At 41.3% G+C, this 21,383-nt stretch overlaps 1 protein-coding gene across 1 annotated transcript in view; it reads right to left on the bottom strand.

The window, feature by feature from the left end:
* Nucleotides 1-20,121, bottom strand: part of GRIP2 (glutamate receptor interacting protein 2) — a 179,593-nt gene extending 159,472 nt beyond the window's left edge. The window contains exon 1 of the mRNA XM_051970539.1: nucleotides 20,082-20,121. Within this exon, the coding sequence (XP_051826499.1) occupies nucleotides 20,082-20,121 (40 nt within the window). The remainder of the gene's footprint in view (nucleotides 1-20,081) is intronic.
* Nucleotides 20,122-21,383: the final 1,262 nt, after the last annotated feature.

Raw genomic sequence — 21,383 nt, 5'->3', positions numbered from 1 at the left:
AGATTTCCTTTATAATGCAATGTGCTTTATTTTATGTATTAAAAACCTTACTCTGAGAAGAGTTGCATCAGCTTCAGCATTGCCCATAGGGTTATGACACAGACATAAAAAGGTTAAGAATCCCTTCTCTAAGGTCTCTTTAATTCTAAAATCAGATGTTGTGAGGTCCTGTCCAGCTTCCCCTGCCAGTCCTAATTTCAGAACCTTTTTTTAACTGCTTACTTGTATATGCTCTTCTGGGATGCGGTGCTGAAACAGAGCGATGTAGATCAGCTCTGTTAGGGCACACAGTCAAGATTCCCTGGCATGGAAAACTACTCCCTAGAGTTTTCTCAGAATGATGGGTCAAGACCTGCTTGGACGTCTGTCTGTAGTCAGCTGACCCTGCTTGTCCCACAGTGACCTCAGTCCCACTCACCCTGTAACCCTGGTTCTGGTTTACAGGCAGAGAGTATTCTACTATTTTAGATAGAGGTCTAATCTCCTTCCAAATCTGGATTGTATAAAACCTGAGCAGAATTCATAAGCAATGCTAGTTTTCATTACATGAAAAATATAATATAATATATAACATTATTATAATATAACATTCTGATACATTTTTTTCCTCACAAAAATAGGGACAGCACGGGGCCGTGGAAAACTGGTCCCTGACATATACTGACCGTGTGACTCTGGACAAATCATTTACCTTGCCAGGCTCTAGGCAACTGTCTGACAACATAAGATGAAGAGAGGGTACCTTCCTGAACTGCAGAGGCACTTTCCTCATCTGGGAGTTCTTCAGACTAATGGAGTCACCCTATCCCTCCAAAGATGTTCTAAGACATCTACGGTGACAAGAGAGGATTTGGAGTTAAAGGCTCTGGCTTCAAATCTCACCTCTGCTACTTTGTGCCAGTATGATCTTGGAAAAATCATTTCACATTTCTTTTCTCTTCTATAAAATGAAAGTATTGGACTGGATGACATCGATGGTCCTTTACAAATCCAACTGTCTCTATTCACCAGTATTATTTTTATTGTTATAATGTTTATCTTCTTGACTTCAGAAGACAAAGTCTTATTGTCAAGTCCTCTATATTTTCCTTCAAGGACCAGCTCAGGAGCAGTTTCCTCCAAGAAGCCTCCCACGAGCTATACAAATAGAAATAGTCACTCCTATCTCAGATTTTCCTATAGCAGTTTGTTTTGTTTTTTGGACAGCTCCTTTGCCCTCATCACACTGTACCTTGTATTATTATACAGTAGGAATCTATTCTGATCCTTCATCTCCTTTCCCAGCATATTTTAAGCCTCTTGAGGATAGAACTATGCCATTTATCAGGTTTGTATGCCTAGCACCCAAAGCAATGTTTCACACATAGGACAGGTGCTTAATAATTGTTTGTTGCATTGAAGATCATTGGTCCTACTGATTCCTCCATCCACTATCCAGATACTGTGTCTGAGTTCCTAACCCCCTCTATGCCCAGGTTCCTGAGCTATAGTTAATATCTCTCCTGGAATTTTACTTATTTCTACATCTAAACATCCATCTTCTTATGGATATAAGATTATATAAATATATATCTATGGATATAAGATTTTATATATATATATATATATATGAGATATGGATATAAATTATAACTTATTCTGCTTGGAGGGAAACCACCTATCTACTGCCTCTGCCATACTCATGCTGCTATCTTCCTTGAGGATTTCCCAGACATTCCTGGAAGCCCAAGTGAAAATTCAAAAGATTACCCCCACCCCCAAATCAGAAAGTAGGATTTCTTTCCTGTGCTGTGTGAGAGGTTTACAATACCATACAAAATTTCATAGAGCCAATGACCCCTAACTGGCTCCCACTGTTGGGGGGCTTAATGGATGCACTTTTCTTTGGATAAGACACTCTGCCTTGAACAACTGATATTATACAACATATATATGACATATTATATGATATACATAGAACATCTTTGTACTATTAAAAAAATGCTGAAACAAATAGTTTCAGAGAAATCTGGGAAGACATCAACTGATGCAGAATAAACTGAGAAGAACCAAAAGAACAATTTATAACATATCAACATTGAAAAAGATAAATAATTTTGAAAACTTTAAGAACTTTGATCAATGTAATGACCAAGCATAGTTCCAGAAAAGTGATCATTAAGAATACTAGCCATGTCCTGATAAACAAGTCATGGATTTGGAAAGCAGAATGAGATGCAGATGTTCATACATACATATACATGGTATGATATTTTTACATGGTCAGTGTGGGGGTTTCTTTTATTTGATTATGCATATATTTCTTGAAAAAGTTTCATTTTGTTTTCTTTTTCCCCCCAATGGAAGAATCAGATGATGAGAAAAATAAAGTTTGCAAATTGAAAAAAAAAAAAAACAACAAAACAAAGATAACATACAGCCACATGGGAGAAGAAAAACCTTTTGCCTTGCATCAAAAGACAGCCCCCAGTGGGATCTTGATCATGCTGTGGTTAAGGTCAGTAGGCTGCCTTACTCAGCAACTACAACTTTTGTAAGGTTACCTCTAGCACCTCTGTCCTTACTTCAGAAAAAGGGTTTTCCTGAGAGACATTGGCCTCCTGTTAATTCCTTGTCCCAAGGCTGCACAAACTCAGCATAACATGCTTCATTAAAAATCATAAGATCATTGCTCAATACTGGTTGAATGAATGAATGAAATCAACTTACTAGAATTGCTCTTTGCTAACTGACCATCCTAGATTTAAGATCTTCTAGAATTTGGCACAGTATATGGCACACAAGGGGCTTAGTAAATGCTTGTTGACTGACTACCTAGACCTATGTTACCATCCTCTTACTCCCCAAGTAGCTGACTTCCCTTGGTTTTGCCCTTAGTTATTTTGGATAGATCCCACCTGCAACCTTGTAGTTCCTGCTATTTGGTGAAATGCCCGGTCGGAGCCCCCATTTGATTGGTACCCATGCTCCGGTGTCCCCAAACACACCATGGATAGGATCTATGCTTGTTTCCAATTACAAACACCTTTCAGTTTGCAAACTGTGAACACAACTCTATGTGCTACGGATGAAAGAACAGCTCAATCCTCAGCAAGGAGACAGCCCAGGGGACCATGGCGGGTTGATAGCTGAAGAGCTAGCAGTTTTATTGAGGTCCACAGGGAACTTAACTTTAATGAATAGATAAGAATAGCTTATAATTAGCAGACTGATTTCCCCCACATGATGCTTACCTCTAAAGGATTTGAAAATGACTGGTTTTCGTAAGTATTTTGAACTTTTCCTTTTGGATTTGTGTTTGCACTTTTAATTTGCTCTCTGAAGGACTGGTTTGCCAAGGAAACCAAAACCATTTTCTCTCTCTAAGTCTGCTTCTCCTTCTGGCTTTCTGTTAATGGCATCACTACTCACTCAGTCACTCAGGCTTGAAACTCAGAGTCATTTGGGGCTTTCCTCTCCCTCCCCTGGTGTTTATTTCATCAGCCGAGACCTGTGGATTTTTCTTACAGTTTATCTCCTGTATCTTCCTCCTTTTCTCCATTCTCATTGCTCCCACTCCGGCCCCAGCCCTCATGATCCCCCCCCTCCAGAGTGCTGCAATAACTTCTGTGCTATGCTTCCAGTCTCTGCCCACTCCAATCCAACCCTGTGCAGACTGCTCGAGTTCATCTTCCTCAATTATCAGTTTAACCCTATCACTCCAGATCCTTCCATAGATTCACATTGTCTGCAAACAAATTTCTTTGCTCGGCATTTCAGATCTTGCATGCTCTGGCCCCCATACTACTAGTCTTCTGCTGCTCCCATATATGCCCCATATGTCAAATACACTGGACTCGATGCTGCTCCCTGGACATGTCTCGTGCTTTCTTGCCTCCGAGCCTTTGATCCTACTCTCTTCTCTGCTTGGAATGCCTGCCTCCACTCCTCTGATCCACATTCTACCTGTCATTGCATTTCAACAAGGCTCAGTTCAAATGAGCCTCGAGTGAGCCCTTGAAAGAACTCTATTGAACTCTTCTTTGAAGCATTCTAGGATCCTCCCAGCAAGAGAGTCCCCCGGTCTTTTGAACTCCCATAGCCTTGTCTATACCTTTCCTGTGGCATTAACCACACTCTACATTATTCAATTACATGCATATTTATTGAATTCTTACTATGTGTAAGGCATGGTACTAGGAGCTGGAAGGTAATAAGCTACATTTCATAGAACTCTGTGACGGCAAGGAACTCCTACAGACTTTTCATTTGAGCCTCATAGGTCTAGAAGGAAGCAAAGGAAGGGATGATTACCTCCATAAAGAAACAGGCTCTTACTAAGTGAAATGAGCAGAACCAGGAGATCATTGTATATGGCAATATCAATATTATACGATGATTAATTCTGATGAATGTGACTCCTTCCAACGATAAGATGGTTGAGGCCATTTCCAATGATCTTGTGATGGAGAGAACCCTCTACATCCAGAGAGAGGACTGTGAGAACTGAGTGTGGACCACGATAGAGCATTCTCACTTGTTTGTTGTTGTTCGCTTGCATTTTGTTTTCTTACTTATTTACTTTCTTTCTTTGATCTGATTTTTTTTGTGCAGCAAGAGAATTGTTTAAATGTTTATACATAAAAAAGAAACAGGCTCAGAGGGATTAAGAAACTTAGTAATAGTCACAAAGTTCGTGAAGATAATGTCATCCCATTGTCCATCTTACCCTTTTCAGAGACCTTTGCACTTCAGCAAAGGACATTATCAACCTATCATAATAAAATTCCAAATAGTGGGATTCTGGGCCAGTGATGCAAATTGGTGTCTGTCTTTTGTTTTCAAAAAGGATCGGCATCATGATGTTTTGACTTGTGTGTGAATTGGATTTAAGTGAAGCAGTTACACAAAGTCATCAACCTCATTCCTTCCTTCAGACTCATCAAAATCCAGGGGCAGGATAAAAGTCAGGACAACTAGAAATGGCCTGGGAATCAGTAAATGACCTTGGCAGCTTCAATGACTGACCAAACCCTAAACACTCCATAGCACTTGCTTTAGCCATCTTGGTGGACATTGAACAAACTGTTCTTCTCCACTCATTCCCCCAGTGTATATAAAAGGGACTTATAAAATGTTTATCTTCTTCCCTTTCTCTTCCCCCTACTAGCATACTCATCTGTTCCTTCTTTTGTATAATTGATCCTCCAAATCTGCAATTCAGTCCCTTCTCACCTCTACCTTGCAGAATCCCTCGATTATTTCCAAGCTCAGTTCAGGTACTAGCTCTTCATGAGGTCTCTTTTGATCCCCCAGTTATTAGTACCCTTTCCCTCTTAAAATTAATCTGCATTACTTACTTGTGTACATGCTGTACTGCTCTCCCTCCCCCAAACTCCATAGAACATAAGCTCCCTCATGCCAAGGACTATTTAACTGATGCTTTGTATCTCCAGTGTCAAGATCTAGGATGTTTGTTGGATTGAACTGAGTCTTTCATTTATAAGTCCCAAGGTTAATTCATGAATCTGGAGGAGTCCCTTCTATGTTCACCTTACAAGTTCTCACTCTTAATGCTGACTTGACACTTTTTCTCACTAGTAGAAAAGATTTTAAAAAGACATTTTCCAACATCAGCCAGTTCCTTAGTAGTAATTACTGTGACACTATCAGGTGTGTAAATTCTCTTCCATTAACCCTTTCAGATCTAATCTAATCTCAAGCAGGCCTAAGCAAAAACTCCCCCCAGGTGGCTCTTCCACCATTGCTGCTTTTGTTGCAATTACAATCACATCCCAGATGCAATTAAAAGCAAATAAATAGCCCTTCTTCACACTCCAAGTAAACAATGAAATATTCATTCATCGAAGGCCAACAATAGGAGAAAAATGTAAAGGTTTCTAGTAGAAACCCAGGGTTCTATATAACAAGGAAAATCCCTTCCAATGCCTTAGATTTGGTGATCAATCACCATCATCTTCACTTTATCACCTCTGTACCTGTATTCATACTATGTCTACTTCCTAGAATGGACTTCCTTTCCCCTTTTCCTTCATTATTGTCCCCATACCATCTCTGCCTATTGAGCATCTGCCAGCTTCAGTTTCCTTATCTGTAAAATGAGGATAATAATAGCATCCTACCTTTCAGGATTGCTGGGAAAATCAAATGAGATAACATTTGTAAAGCACTTTGCAAACCTTAAAGTGTCACATAAATGCTGGCTATTATTATTTATGTGGATGAGAAGAGCTGGGGTTCTGTGGCAAGAATACTCATCTTTAGGTCAGACAACTTGGGTTTTATTCTTACTTCTGCCCCTTATGAGTCATGTGACTTTCCCTAAGTCACCCCTGATATTTTGAATTTGTTTTCTTCTCTGTAAAAGGGGAGGGAGAAAGATCATGCCTACATTTGCTACTTTATAGGGATGTTTGAGGAAAGACTCTTTAAAACTTAAAATGAGATTGAATTATGTGCAATTATAAATTCACATATACAACACACACATACATACTATCAAATGAATGAAAGTTAGGGTTAGCTTTCATTTAGGGCTAAGGTTTTTTCAATCATTTCCAACTCTTTGTGATCTTATTTGGAGTTTTCTTGGCAAAGAGACTGAAGTAGTTTGTCATTTCCTTCTCTAGCTCATTTTACAACATGAGGAAACTGAGACAAGCAAGGTTGAGTGACTTGCCCAGGATCACACAGCTAGTATGTATAGGAAGCCAGATTTGAACTCATGAAGATGAGTCATCCTGACTTCAGACCCAGAGCTCTATCCATTACATCACCTAACTATCCTTCTGCCCCCCCCATAGGTTTAATAAACCTTATTAGAATTAATATTATTTTAATTTATTTTTAAATAACAGCTTTTTATTTTCAAAAAAATATGCAAAGATAGTTTTCAACATTCACCCTTGCAAAACCTTGTGTTCGAAATTTTTTTTCCTTCCTTCTCCCTCCTCCCCTAGACAGCAAGTCATCCAATTAGGTTAATCATGTGCATAGAATTATTATTATTAAATGGAAGGACCAGATTATGGAAAGCCTTGAATACCGAGTGGTCAGATTTGAAAAGTCTATAGGAGAGAGAACAGGAGGAGTAAAAGCATGAAAGCAGTATTTTAGACAGATGAATACAGTAGTGGGTCAAACTAGTGATTGGGAAGCCTTTATAGAATCTTACAGACCTTGATTCCTACCTCTTTCCAAATAGGTCTGAATGGAATTATAATAATCCTCAAGGTACTTAATGATTGCCCAGGAGCTTACCTATCATCAGAGGTTTTATTATAGCCACAGGCTTGGGTAGTAGGACCCTTGCTGTTTCAATGAGTAGGATGCTTCCCTCTATGTCAGGACTTGAGGGCCTCCAGCCCTCCTCTTCCACCTACTCAGGTCCGTAGGCCCTACTCAGCCAGAGCCCCAGGCCACATTGGTCCTGAATGCCACTTCATCACTTGCTATCAATAGACCTGCCCCCCAGGCTCATGCAATCAGGATGTTAACAGAGCAGCAATGATCTACTGACCATTTCAAAGATGGGTTATTCTGACCATTTCAATGATTAAGTCCATCGATTCTGCTAGCTGGCTGGATTGATCAGCTCATTCTTACTGCCAAATGAGCCACAGGCTGGTACACTTCATCTTGTCATCCCCCCAAGTCCAGCTTTGAAACTGTTAGCTTAATCCGAGTGGCTGAATCTGTCCTCCCTCTTTCTACCCCTCTCCCCATTTTTCTGGATATGAAGCTTGTATAGTGAGTAGTGTTTCGGGCTCGGAGTAAGAGCTGGATTTATATGCTGCCTGAAATTTTTGCCCAGGACAATTCAACTGACAAACATTTCTTGCTAGGGAAAAATAAGCCTGGTTCCAACTCTCCCGGACTTATCTATACTTACTCCTTTCCAAAACTCAATTTTCTTATCTATAAAACGGGGATAATAATAGCTCTAATACCTACCTCGCAGAATTGTCACAAGCCTCAAGTGAGATAACGTTTATGATGCACTTTGCAAACTTAAACTACTCTGAGTTCTTTCTACTGTGACAATCGCTGAAGGCCTACTGGGAGTGAGCTCTATGACAGCGGGGACTGGACATGGGTCAGAGTTCATATCTCTTCCAGCCCAGGGGACTCAGGATTCAGATATGGAAAGGACCTTGGACATCATGCAGTCCACTTTGATCATGTTAAAGAGAAGGAAAGTTTGCTGCAAAGAGGGCAGGTGGCTTGCCCAGTGTCACAAGAGTAATAAAGAGCAGAGCCTAGATGCTAACTCTGGGAACCTGAGTCTAAACCTAGCTTCCTTTCCACTACACTATCTGTTTAATGAATAAACAAACAAGTAGACAGATGAATGGAAAAGGCGTTTGGTATCTGTTGGGGGGTGGCACAAGGCAGAGACAAATGCTCCAAACAAATGCTACCTCCTTCAAGAAAACATCCCTGATTTCCTTTCCCCCAGGAAGTCTTCCCCATTCTTATTTTCCCCCTCAAGAAGCATCTTGAACCTCCAAGATTCACCTGTTTGCCTGTTTGGGTGTTATATATTTCTGTTTCTTTCTTATCTCCCTCCGAGGCTTTAAGATCCATGATGCCAACAGGCAGTATTGCGTGTTCTGTATATAGGAGGGACTCCATCGATATATTCTGAGTTGAAAAGGATGTGTCCGTCTGATACCATCTGACTCTATCATATTTTGAAGACCTGCCTTCTTCAAAGACATCCCAGCATCCTTGTGTCCAGTGCCATGTGAATGGAAGGAAGAAAATTGACACCTTTGAAACTGGAGTAGGAACAACTAGAAGACCCTCATGAAATACAGAAATGGAAAAAGTGATTAAGAGGAAATCCAAACAACAGATAATAAGAAGGGTACAAATAGACAGGTAACTGACACCAGTGATCCTATGAGATTGTGAGTAATAAGTGAATGTCCTAGCTGGGCTATGTAAAGTGAGAAAAAGAGAAGAATAGTGTCAAGGAAAATGAAGCAGAATCCATTCAGTTTCTCAATTCAAGTTCTCAATTGGACAAATAAATTGTATGCAAAGTATTGTGCACACTCTTTTTGTGGTGACAAAAGTATTGGAAATTGAGGATATGGCCATCGATTCAGAATGGCTGGACTAGTTGTGGTTTATGATTGTGATGGAATGGTAATATCGTGCTATAAGAAATGATGAGCAAATAGATTTCATAAAATCCTGGAAACACTTACATGAACTGATGCAAAGAGAAATGAGCAAAACCAGAAGAACACTGACCATAGTAATAGTGATATTGTACAATGATCAACTGTGAATGACCTGGCTCTTGTCAGCAATACAATGATCCAAGATCATTTGAGTCCCCAAAGGACTCAAAGAAAGAGCTGATAGAGTCTGAATGCAGATCGAAGCATCCTTTTTAAACTTTTCTTTTTTTTTTCTTTCACAACATGACTAATATGGAGATATGTTTTTCATTAATATATATCAAATTACTTGTGTCAGGGAAGGGGAAGGGAAAGAAAGAGGGAGAAATTTTGAAATTAAAGCTTTTAAAAAATGAATGTCAAAAACAGTTTTTACATGCAATTGGGAAAAGTGAATTGTTCAACAACAAAGTACTATGCTAATTACCGGGAAAAATACAAAATTTAGAAAAGACAAGATTCTTTTCCTTGTGTATTTTATAGTTTAAAAGGGAAATGAGTCACATAGAGGCAACTAGGTAGTGAAGTGGATAGAGCAGTGGACTTGGAGTCAGAAAGACCTAAATTCAAATCTGGTCTCACTTACTAATTGTGTGACCCTAAGCAAGTCACTTAACCTCATTAGCCTTAGTTTTCTTATCTGTAAAATGAGCTGGAGAAGAAAATGGCGAACCACTCCAGTATTTATGTCAAGAAAACTCCAAATGGGCTCACTAAGAGTTGAATATGACTGAAAAGAACTGAACAACAAATGTGACATATTCAGATGACTGTAATACAAATAATAAATGAGATGTACATATGAGAGTTACAGATTGCACAGGTAGTGAAGGTCATCAGTGGCTATGAAAATCAGGGAAGACTTCCTGGAAGAGATAGCTGTGGAGGTGAGCTTTGAACTTTAGCAATCTCATGTTAGGATTTAGGATTTTATGCTGAAAAAGATGCTGTGGCTCATCTATGTCTAGTCCAATTTTTGTAAAAGAAAAAAATGAGAACCCACACAATAAGTCCAAGGATTTGAATTCAGTTCTTACTCCAAAGATCAGTGTTCTAGCCAATGTGTGTAACTGCCTCTCACACTAGCAACAACCCTAGGGGGGTATTCTCATCCTCTTTTAACCCAGAGAGGAAAGTGATTTGGTGAAGACTGCACAGAGTAGAAACACAATTGCTTAGTTTTTACTTTACTACTTTTTTCACTAGGCTAATTAACAGATCTTTGAAGGTTTATGGAAGGAGGAAATTTTTATAGGGAGCTTAGGGAATTTCATTTTCTAATGATTTTTAAGCAAAAGAGTAGGCAATGACCAATCTTCTCCCCCAATAAGTAACTGAATCCCAGGATTTTAAGGTTGGAAAGACCATGCAGGGCTGTCTAGTCCATCCCACATTTGCCCAGAATTCCCAAATACAATATATCGAAAGCGTCTAAGTTGTACAGTGGATTCAGTATCAGACTTGGCATCAGATCCTGCCTCAATCAACATGGGAATTGATTGTGCTTCACTATATACAGTTAAGGTGGGGCAGTGGATAGGGTGCTGTGTCAGGAAGAGTTGTGTTCAAATCTGCACTCAGATACTTACTAACAAATCAATTAATTTCTGTTGCCTTAGTTTCCTCAATGGTAAAATGGAGATTCTGGAGAAGGAAATGGCAAACCATTCCAGTATCTTTGCCAAGAAATTCCATAAATGGAATCATGAAGGATCAAAACATATTTACTTGAAAGTCTTTGTTTTTCTTTATTAATCGGGGGGAAAGAGAGAGAAGGCAAGTTTTCAATAACTGAAAAAAATAATTTAAAACATTCTGCCTCAGACATTTAACCCTATGATTCCGGTCAAATCACTTAAAGTCTGCCTGCCTCAGTTTCTTCATCTATAAATGGAGATAATAACAACACCTACTTCCCAGGACTGTTAGGAAGATCAAATGAGATAGGATTTGTAAAATGCTTTGCAAATCTTAAAGTACTATTTAAATGCTAGCTATTATTAAATTCTTAAGTAATATCTGTAAAGGTTACAGTGCCATCAAATCTAAAGTGCAGTTGGGGCTTTTTTCTGGTGGTGAAATATTTAAATTGCTAAAACAATTTGCAGGTTTATCACTTGAAAGTCCCTGGTCACTGAAAAATGTTCTAACTAATTTTTTTCTTCTCAGCACCTACTATAGTATAGCCTCTAGAAGACAAGAGAGTATTAGGGAAGAGAATCCCACTTCCTAAGGCATAGGTTCAGGGAAATGGCATCAAGGAGAACTGGTAGGCATGAAAATCCCAAATATGTGGCCTAGAATCCAAGGGCAAGACTCCAATCTTGGAATGGAATATGAGGAAGAAATAACTAATGCAAGCAATCGAGAACCAGAAGGACAAAAGAAGGACTCAGGACTAAGTTTGGCTATATAGATTTTGTTCTTTTCAAATTTCAGGAAAAAAAACAGCAACAATAACAACAACAGCCTCTCTCCCACCTCAGAAGTTACCAAACTAACAGCATTGGCTGTACAGTGTGATACAAGAAATCATGATTCATTTAGAAAAGATTTTGCAAAAGTTGGAAGATGGGATATCTTTAAATGGATGGCCAAGTTATTTTCTCTCTCTCAATCTGTTTTTTTATTTATACAACACACATAACATTTTCACTCTCTATCCACAGGTCTCCAAACCCTTAGGCATCATAGAAATCTGGGAAACGTGAGTTGCTGTTATTGTGATCTGTGTGACCTTAAGCAAGTCAATTCCCAGCACTAGGACTAATTTCCTTCTCTGCGGAAACACCCTCAGGCACACAGAAAGAAACTACCCTTGCCTTTTTCCAGATCTGACTTTTCCTCCAAATCTGACAATCCTACTAAGTCAACCAGACATATTTAGTCCAATGCCATTTTTTTTTTTACAATTGAAGAAACTGAGGTCCAAGGAAGTCAAGTGATTGACCCAAACACACACAGGGCAGACTAGATGACCTCTAAAGCTTCTATTATCAACACTTCAAATCCTTTTATCCTAATGCATTACTAACTGACAATATTTCATCTATTTGAATCTTTTCCTCCCCTGAACTCCCACTGCACTTGCTCATTGTCCAAAGTCCTCCTTTGGCATTTACCTTTCACTGTCTGGTATTTTTACTTAGTCTTACAGGATCATAGGCTTTCGAGCTGTGGGGGATGCTAGAAATAATCTGGTCCTTTAAAAAAACAGATGCAGAAAGTAAGACCCAGAAAGATGAAGTCTTTTGCCTATGGGCACAAAGATACTAAGAAGAATTGATGGGTTTGACCCCAACTCCTATGATTCGGAGTCCAGTATACTTGTTACACAGATGTTAAAATTGAGAATATAAGCCCCCTGGGGGTAGAGGCCATACCATTTCTTTTTTTTTACTTTTTTATCCTCGGGGCTTATTTAGTATAGTGTCCTACACAGAGGAGAAACTTAATAAATGTTGGCCAAAACTATATGCTCTGGGGAAGAACTATATAAGAAGAAGGGACTCTATCACTCTCTTTTTCCTCTTGTCTTTCAACCTCCCCTAATCAACCTGCACTTGTCACAGGGTTGAGGACACAGTAGACACAGGTTATACAACAGCAATAACAGCAGATCAGAAGGCAGAAGTCCAGGGCCAATTCCCAGCTTTGCTAATAATCATCCTCAGTTAATTCCTCTATAGAGAAGGGATAATGCTTGCCTTGACTAACAGAGTTGTTAGGAGGATCAAAAGAGATAATGGCCTGGAAAGGGCTATGAGAATTCTGAAGTGTCCCACACATCCGCAGGCAGAGCATGATTGCTATTCTAGAAGAAATATAATAAAAGTCTTGAGTAAACAAAAATGTTTTAATTACAAAAGCTTTCTAAGCCCCTATTTCAGCACAGATTTCTTGTCCCCTGACATTGTCAGGAGCCCTTCCAATATTAAGTCCAGGCTGGTTTTTCTTTCATACTTCTCAGTCCAGTTTGTCTGCTTGCCAGGTTGCTCTTCCTCCCTTGGTCAAATACTAGCTTTCTCCTGACAGCTGGGAAGAAGAAAATCCTGTGTCTCCAATCTAATCTCACTGCAGGGAAGAAACTTAGGTTTCTGGTTGGGTTCCACTAACCTTCTAGCTTCATGGTCCTCATTCATTTGTAAAATGAGGGGATTGGAGAAGATGGTCTCCAAAATCCCCTCCAGATCTCCATTATACATTCTCAGGGCCCCCTTAGCTCCTACACTTGATATTGTAAGGTCCCTCCCAGCTTGGATATTTGGCATTCTACAGATGGCACTATATTGCAGAGTCTTCTCTGTTCAGCCATTCTGTTTTCTAAGGTCCCTCATAGTTCTGGCATTCTATGGTTTAAAGTTCCTTCTAGCTCTGACATCTTGTGTTCTAAAGTCCCTTCTGGTTCTGACATCCTGGGTTCTAAGGTCTCTTCTGGTTCTAACTTCCTGAAAGTCCCTTCTAGCTCTGATGTCCTATGTTCTAATGTCCACCCCAACTTTTACATTCTATGTTCTTTTTTTAATTTTTTTTAAAATTTTATAATAACTTTTTATTGACAGAACCCATGCCAGGGTAATTTTTTACAACATTATCCCTTGCATTCACTTCTGTTCCAATTTTCCCCCTCCCTCCCTCCACCCCCTAGATGTCAAGCAGTCCTATAATACATTCTATGTTCTAAGGTCCCTTCCAGTTCTGACATCCCAGATACTAAGTTCGCTTCTGATTCTGACATCTTAAAGGTCCCTTCTTGCTCTGGTGTCCTATGGTCCTACATTCTAAGGTCCCTTCCAGTTCTGACATCCTGGGTTCTAAGGTCCTTTCCACTTCTGATGTTCCGTGGTTTAAGGTCCTTTTCAGCTCTGATATTCTCTTTTCTAATTTTCTGCATCATTGTGTTATCTCTAACAATAGCTGGTTTCATGGACAAACTCAACCCCCTACCCAGTAGCTTTGGGTTGGATAAAAGAGCCAAAGGCGATGCTGTTGAAGATCCATCTGCCTTTGGATTCCAAAGTCACTCAGATGGTCCTGGCTGATAAAGGATCCTCAAGCACAGAAACACCAAAACCCCATCCTTTCCATTCAAGATATTGCCTAGCTTATCTGACTCGCAGAGTGACAAAAGCATCATTAGAAAAACCCACGACAATGTTTTTTCTTCTCCTTCTGGGAATTGCCTCATTTGTAACTCTGCACCTGAAAATCCAAATGGGGCAAAAGCTGGTTTACTTGGTCTTCTACTGGTCATTGCTTTTCATCATCAAAAACTATCTCATGATCACAGCATAAAGAGAACCTATACTGAGAATCACAACTGAGGCCCTGCAAGATCAAGAGGTACTTTTTGAATAAAAAATATGTTCAGTCTTGTTCAAAAGAACTTCATTGTTTTATCCTTACACGGAGGATCCTTATTCATAAAATATGATTGATACTTTTACATTTCATACAATAGAAATTTCCTTAAACTCCATCCCTCACCTTCAGCCCTCTTTTGTAACAAAGGAAAACTAAAGCAAAATGGATCACTACTTGACAGTGTATGCAGCATTGTTGCCCTCTGCCTCTCTACCAAGGCTGGGGCAATATGCTGCATCATCTGTTCTTTGGGACAAAGTTCAGTCTTTGCAATTATCTAAATCTAACTAGTAGTTCTTTATTCATTTATTCTTTATTCATTACACATAGTATATTCTTGGTATTTATTTGTCTGTGTACATGTTGTTTTCCCTAAAAAAAATTTAAGTTCAATCAGAGCAGGAAACATTTTTCTTAATAAATGTCACATGTGATAAACATAACATAACATAATATAGCATAATATAATAATAAAGTGCTTTAAGGTTAGCAATGTGCTTTACAAAATTTCTCTTATGGGGCAACTAGATGGTGCAGTGAACTCTAAAGTCAGGAGGACCTGAGTTCAACTTTGGCCTCTCATGCATTTAACAATGACTACCTGTAAAAACTTGGGCAAGTCACTTAACCTATTTGCCATGCAACCAAAAAAAAAAAAAAACACTTATCATTTTATTTGATCCAGACAAGGATCCTGGGGGTATCACTATTATGAGAAAACTGAGACTGACAGAATTTAAGTCACTTACCCAGAGATACCCTCCAGATAAACATTTGAGAGCAGATTTGAATTTAGATATCCCTGACTACCAGTCCAGTGTCTTTGTTCCTTTTTTTTGTTTTTGTTTTTGTATCCCTAATTCCTAGCACAGAGCCTGGAATACAGTATGTACTCAATAAATTCTTGCTAAATTGTTGAAGTCAGTTGTTGAAAACTAAATTCATGAAATCTTGATCTAATGACAGTGTTGTTATTCTTTTTTAGGCTCAGTCCTTGAATATCCTTGGAGCAATTGTACTAGTAGAAAGTAAAAATAAGAGCATGTCTTGTAATTTCATAAAAACACCTGAAGCTAAATGCCTCTGGGTAAAATAAAATTTTAAGTCTATCTAATCCTAGTTTATCTCCAACAGAATACAGTAAAACAGGAGTTTTCAAAGTATTGTTTGGGGGAAAGGACATTGGATTAGTGGTCATTTGGGCTGAAGCACTGGTACTAATTCACTGAATGACTGACCCACAGGTACCTTTGCTACTCTCTACCTTAATTCTTTCATCTGAAAAATGAAGCTAAAACAAATTCAGCCTTCTCCCTCTAGCACCCCTGTGCTGTGCTGAGCATCCAGTGACATCATGAAACCACCTCATCATGAGATAACAAGACTATGGGTGTCTCTCTGCCAAAAAAGTGCAGGCTCTGGTAGTTTCTATCAAGCTGGGAGTGGGTGAAAGTGTGTTGTGATGGGCTAAATTTTGTATTTGCCACTTTCTATCTGTGTGATCTTAGATACACACTCCTCTGGGACTCAGTTTATCTATCTTTTAGGATGGGAGGGTTGGAGTAAAGCAAGTATTCTTAAATCTGGGGTCTGAGAATTTAATTTTTAAAAATACTTTGACAATGATACTTCAATATAGTTGATTTTCTTGGTAATTCTAAATATTTTATTTTATGCATTTAAGAACATTATTCTGAGAAAGGAGCCACAGGCTCACCACACTGCCCAAGTAGGATATGACTAGGTACATTATGGACAAGCTATGGGGTACAGTCAAGAAGGCAGAGAGGCTCTGGAGTCAATTTCAAATCTCACCTTTGATACTCACTACCTCAAGTAATCTTGGGCAAACCATAGTCCCTCTGGAATTCATCTATAAAATGAAAAGCTTGTGCTGAGGACCCTTTCAGGGAACCTTTCTCAGCCCTGAGGAGGAGAGCTAAAACCTCCTGCTTTTATAATACAGTTCTTCTGCATCTCTAATATGTGTCTCATGATAGATTCTGTCTAGTTACCTTTGGAGAGGTTCATCCCCAGACTGACCACAGGATGATGACCATTTTGACCATAGATCAGTGAACAAGGCTCAGCCTTGTCAGCACTTAGACTAAAATTCCCGATCTTTGAAATAAACAATTCAGCAGAATTCCCTCTTCTCTTTCCCCCTTCACCAAATGAGCTAGAGAACAAGGAGGTTCCTCAGTGCCCTGCATCTTCTGCTAATGGCAAAACAATCCACATCCTCAATTTCCGGAGAAGTGAAGGAGGATGGGGGGAGGGAGTGGGCAAAGTCAGAATTTTAAGGAAAGGAAGTGGGAAGAGGCAACAGGTGCTTCTTCTCACTTGAAGAAGTGAGGCAGGTGGATAGATGCTTAGGCCAGAGGTATATTTACAGATAGGTAGCTACCGGTTTACATTCCTTTTACAACACGCCCTCCTCATATCTCTTTAGATTATCACAACTTCTCTGAGAGGGTATTATCATTTCCAGTTTACAGAGATAGAATTGCTAGAGAGGTTATAATCTTATTAAATCAGAGGTTGAAAGGAATTGGGGGGCAGCTAGATGGTGCAGTGTATAGACCACCAGCCCTGGAGTCAGAAGACCTAAGTTCAAATTTCATCTCAAATACTTACTTTTGTTAGTGTGTGTGATCCTGGCAAAGTCATTGCCTTTCCAAAAAAATAAATGAATGAATGAATACATAAATGAACAAATAAATAAACATATAAACAAATAAATAATAGAACTCGTCCCAGGTCACACAGACCTACATCAAACCTAGGTTTTCTAACTCCCAGTGTGCAGCCTTTTCTGTATATATATGTTGATGTACTATATATATATATATATATACACATATGTATATACATATATACACATATACATATATAGATAGATAGATAGATAGACAGTAGATAATATATATATATATATATACTATAACATAATGCTTTATAGTTTCTGCAATATCACCCTGACTCATCTCTAGCCCTTTCAAAAAAAGGAGGGAGTGGGACAATTCTCTATACTCCTCCTTCAAAGTCACATGCAAATAGTATGAACTCCTCTGCAGCAGGGGAGCCTCATCTGCAGAAATCAACAGAAGTCAGTTTGTAGGAAGCTGATTCCCCATTCTTCAAGAATTTGAGCATCTGCTGTGTGGGGATAGTGGAAAAAGAGAAATAACATTCCTTTCTTTCAATGAGTCTTCCATTCTGTTTGGGGGAGACAGGACTCACACAACACATTACAGAGCAATGAGGTAGTGAGGATACCAGGAGGCAATGAAGTATGAGGGTGCTGGACAGCAAGATCTCAGTTCAGATTCCACCTACCTCTGACGCTCATTAACTGGATAATTAGAGGAAACTAACAACCTCTCAGCCTCAGACAATTCTCTGAAACTTATGATCCTAATAAGAGATCCAAGAGGATAGAGGAAGAAAAGAAGAGGGGGAAAGGCGGGAAAGAGAGAAAGAGGGGAGAGACAGAGACAGACACAAAGACACAGAGAGAGGAATTTAGCTAGAGAAACTGGATTATAGGATTTCAGCCATTGTAGAGGAGGACAAAGGTCACAGCATGAGGAAAGCTTCAGAGGCAGGAATATGTAGGAGATATCTGAGGGAGTGAGGGGACCACCTGACTGCAGCAAAAGGTGTGGGTCGGCAAATGATGGGAAATAAGGTTAGACTGGGAAAGTTAGGCCAGATTCTAGAGAACTTTGAGTGTCAGAATGGATCACTAGGTTTCCTTTCTCTCACCTTAAGTGAGGGACAAGTGAAACTGAGAAACTCTAAATCTTTGGACCATAGAGGGTCACTTTCCCCCCCCACCCCGGGATGTTAGTGGTGAGACAATAGCATCATTAGATTAAATTCTTCTCAGGGTATCACTCATTTGGATCATCGTGTTCCTCTTCCCCCCTTAATAGCTAGCCTCCGTGCTACTGGACACATCTGAGGACAAACCTAACGCCATGCTTTAGATCATCGGGGAGATAGCTCTCTAGGCATTTGAGCACAAGGGATTTGACCCATAGGGGAAGGCGCTAAAGCAAGGCTGCTCTAATCCCAGTCTAAAGCGGCTCTACTCTAATCTAACCCAGAGCTGCCCCCAGCTCCCCATCCTCACAGCCTCAGCTGCTGGAAAAAGCCCAGTTTAGTCCGAGCCCGGCTCTGGGCATCCAGATAATCCTGCCACTAACCTCAACGTACAGTCGGGGTACTTCCAGTGCTCAGCTACTAAGTGGGTGTGGCCCGGAAAGCAGGATGTTGAAAGCAAGCTAGCTTCTGTCTAGCGTCCTTCCCTAGCTACCCTGCAGTCTGCAGGGAAACCAGAGAATCTTAAAATCTCGGAGCTGCAAGAGACTTTCAGAGTCATCTGGTCTAACCTTCCACACCTAGTGTAGGAATCCCCTCTGCATCTCGTACAGGTGGTCATCCAGACTCTGCTTGGATACTGCACGTGACAGGGAGATCATTATCTATCCGGGCGGCCCTTGGTATTGTTGGACAGCTCTCATTGTTAGGAAGTTCCTTCTTTTACAAAGCCAGGGTCCGCCTCCTCGTCTCATCCCGCCGGCAGTACGAGCTCTGGCCTCTGGGACCACACAGAGTAAGTCCGCACTCTTTTGTACGTAAGAGCCCTTGACAGTGGTCATGACTTCCCTCCCAAGTATTCTCTTCTCCAGATTAGGTCCCCTCTCTCACATCCCCTCTGCAGGGTTCTCGCCATTCTCCCTCCCCAGTCCCCCAGCCCCTAATTCCCAAAGCTCAGCTCCCAGTCCAGAGAAGAAGAAACTGGATGAGAAGCGAGCTGCGGCAAAGGTTATTCCTCTCCCTCCCGAGCCGGCATTTCTCCCATGCGGAGCTCTGCCTCCACGGGGAAAAGCCCTCTCTCCTCTTCCTTTCCTCTGCCCTCCCCACCACCCCCTAGTTCTAGGCTTTTCCCTGGCTCCCTCCCAACTCCAATTCGAACTAGTTCCATTCACAAAGAAGCCCAGGTCGTCACCGCGGGGCTCAGGCTTGAGACCAGGAAGGGAGACAGGACTTGGGGTGGAATGAGCTGGGGCAGACTGGGATAACCCAGCAAGGTCTCTCCGCCCTGGTATCCGAAACTCTCCCGGTGCTGCCCTGCTGGAACCAGACCCAGTCCCCACCCACTCATCCAGGGACCCGTGAGATAGATCCAGCCTCCCCTATGTCAGGGCCCAGAGACACAGAACGGGACGAGCCAGGCAGGGTGCACTGCCACCGCAGCCCCCAGCCCCTCCCCCCGGGCTAACCCTCGGGGCTCCAGTGGATGGGCAGACATAAAGCTCTCCCACTCCTTGGGGTCCCGGCTCCCAGACTTGAAGCATCCCCCCTTTCCCTGTCCCTCAAGTCAAACAGCAAGTGGGCGACTCTTTGTTACAACTGTCCAAACAGGGCGAAATTCCCACCCACAGGAAAAGTCAAGTCCAACGGGAGAGTCAGCGAGCAGGGCGGGAGGACTCGGGGAGTCCGCCCGGGAGCACTCACCCAGGTCCGCCTGCGAATCCTTTTTCAGGCCGCAAAGCATGTCGGCTATTGTCTCTCAAGGCATCCGGCTAATTGCAATCCCCGCGCCCGAGCCCGCTCTCTCCCTCTCTCCGGCTCGCTCTCCCCTCCCTCCTTCCCTCCCTCCTGGCCCGCCCGCCTCCCTCCTCCCTCTCTCTTTGCCCGCCTCCCCTCCCTCCTGGCGGCTCAAGTCACTCACTTCACAGCAGCAATCTCGCTGGCTGGCAGGCAGCCTCGTGCCTCTCTCTGGGCTGCTTGGAGAGCCGGGACTCCGCGCCCCCGCCCCACTGCCCCATGGTCCCTTAAAGGCGACCAAGTCTCTGGCCTTGGTTTGGGGTAATGGAGGTCGGACCTTTCTCACTGCGCTCTGCCGCCTGCCCATTCCCCTTCCCAGCCTTGAATGTAAGGTCCTTGAGGGCAAGAGCGAGCCAACTCCACGAGACCGAGGTCTATTACTTCCCTCACCCCGAATGGAAACCCCTTGAAGAAGAGGGCCAGCTCGCTAAGCTCCCTTCCCAAAAGGAAGCCTCTTGTGGGCAGGGTCTAACCAGCTCGCTAAGGCTAAGAAATCCCCCTACTAAATGTAAGCCTTTGAGGGACCCTGGATAGCTCACTTGTTTGCATTACAGAACAAGCAGATTTTTAGTAGGGAGACAGAGAAGGAAAACAAGGAGGTTGGGAACAGGGGTGGGTACTGAACCACTGGTTTCATTGCTGTGGGGAACACTTGAGTAAAGAAGCTTCTTTTGCCAATACAGGTCGACACCTTTTCTTAAACTTAAGAGTTCTGAAACTTTTTCTTTTCATCATGGCCCCCTTTTCGCTATATGGGACCTTTTCTTTGAGTAACGTTTTTAAATAAGAGGAAAAATTTCTCTTAATGAAAAATATTTTCCTCCATCCAAATTCATCGACCCTCAGAAATCTACCAATACTCCCCTAATGAAGAACAGGGAGTTGCCTATGGTTTCTCAGGCTTCCTTCAAGTCTCAGCTTAAGTTCCACCATTTGTAGCATTTCCTGATCTCCCCATCCCAACCCAATACCCTCCTTCTGGGATTACAGCCCTCTGTTCTGTATATAGCATATATATGTATTTGTGTAGTTATACAGAGAGAAAGGAGGGAGGGAGAGAGAGAGAGAGAGAGAGAGAGAGAGAGCGCAAGTTGCTTATATGCTATCTTTACCACTAGAATGTAAACTCCTTGAGAGGAGGGAGTGTCTTTTGCCTTCTTTGTATGTCCAGCACTAAACACAGTGCCTGGCACATAGGAAGGACTTAGT

The sequence above is a fragment of the Antechinus flavipes genome, chromosome 1, assembly GCF_016432865.1.
Source record: "Antechinus flavipes isolate AdamAnt ecotype Samford, QLD, Australia chromosome 1, AdamAnt_v2, whole genome shotgun sequence".
Lineage (NCBI taxonomy): Eukaryota > Metazoa > Chordata > Mammalia > Dasyuromorphia > Dasyuridae > Antechinus > Antechinus flavipes.
Note: the sequence above shows the minus strand (reverse complement) of the source record. Positions and strands in the feature narration are given on the sequence as shown.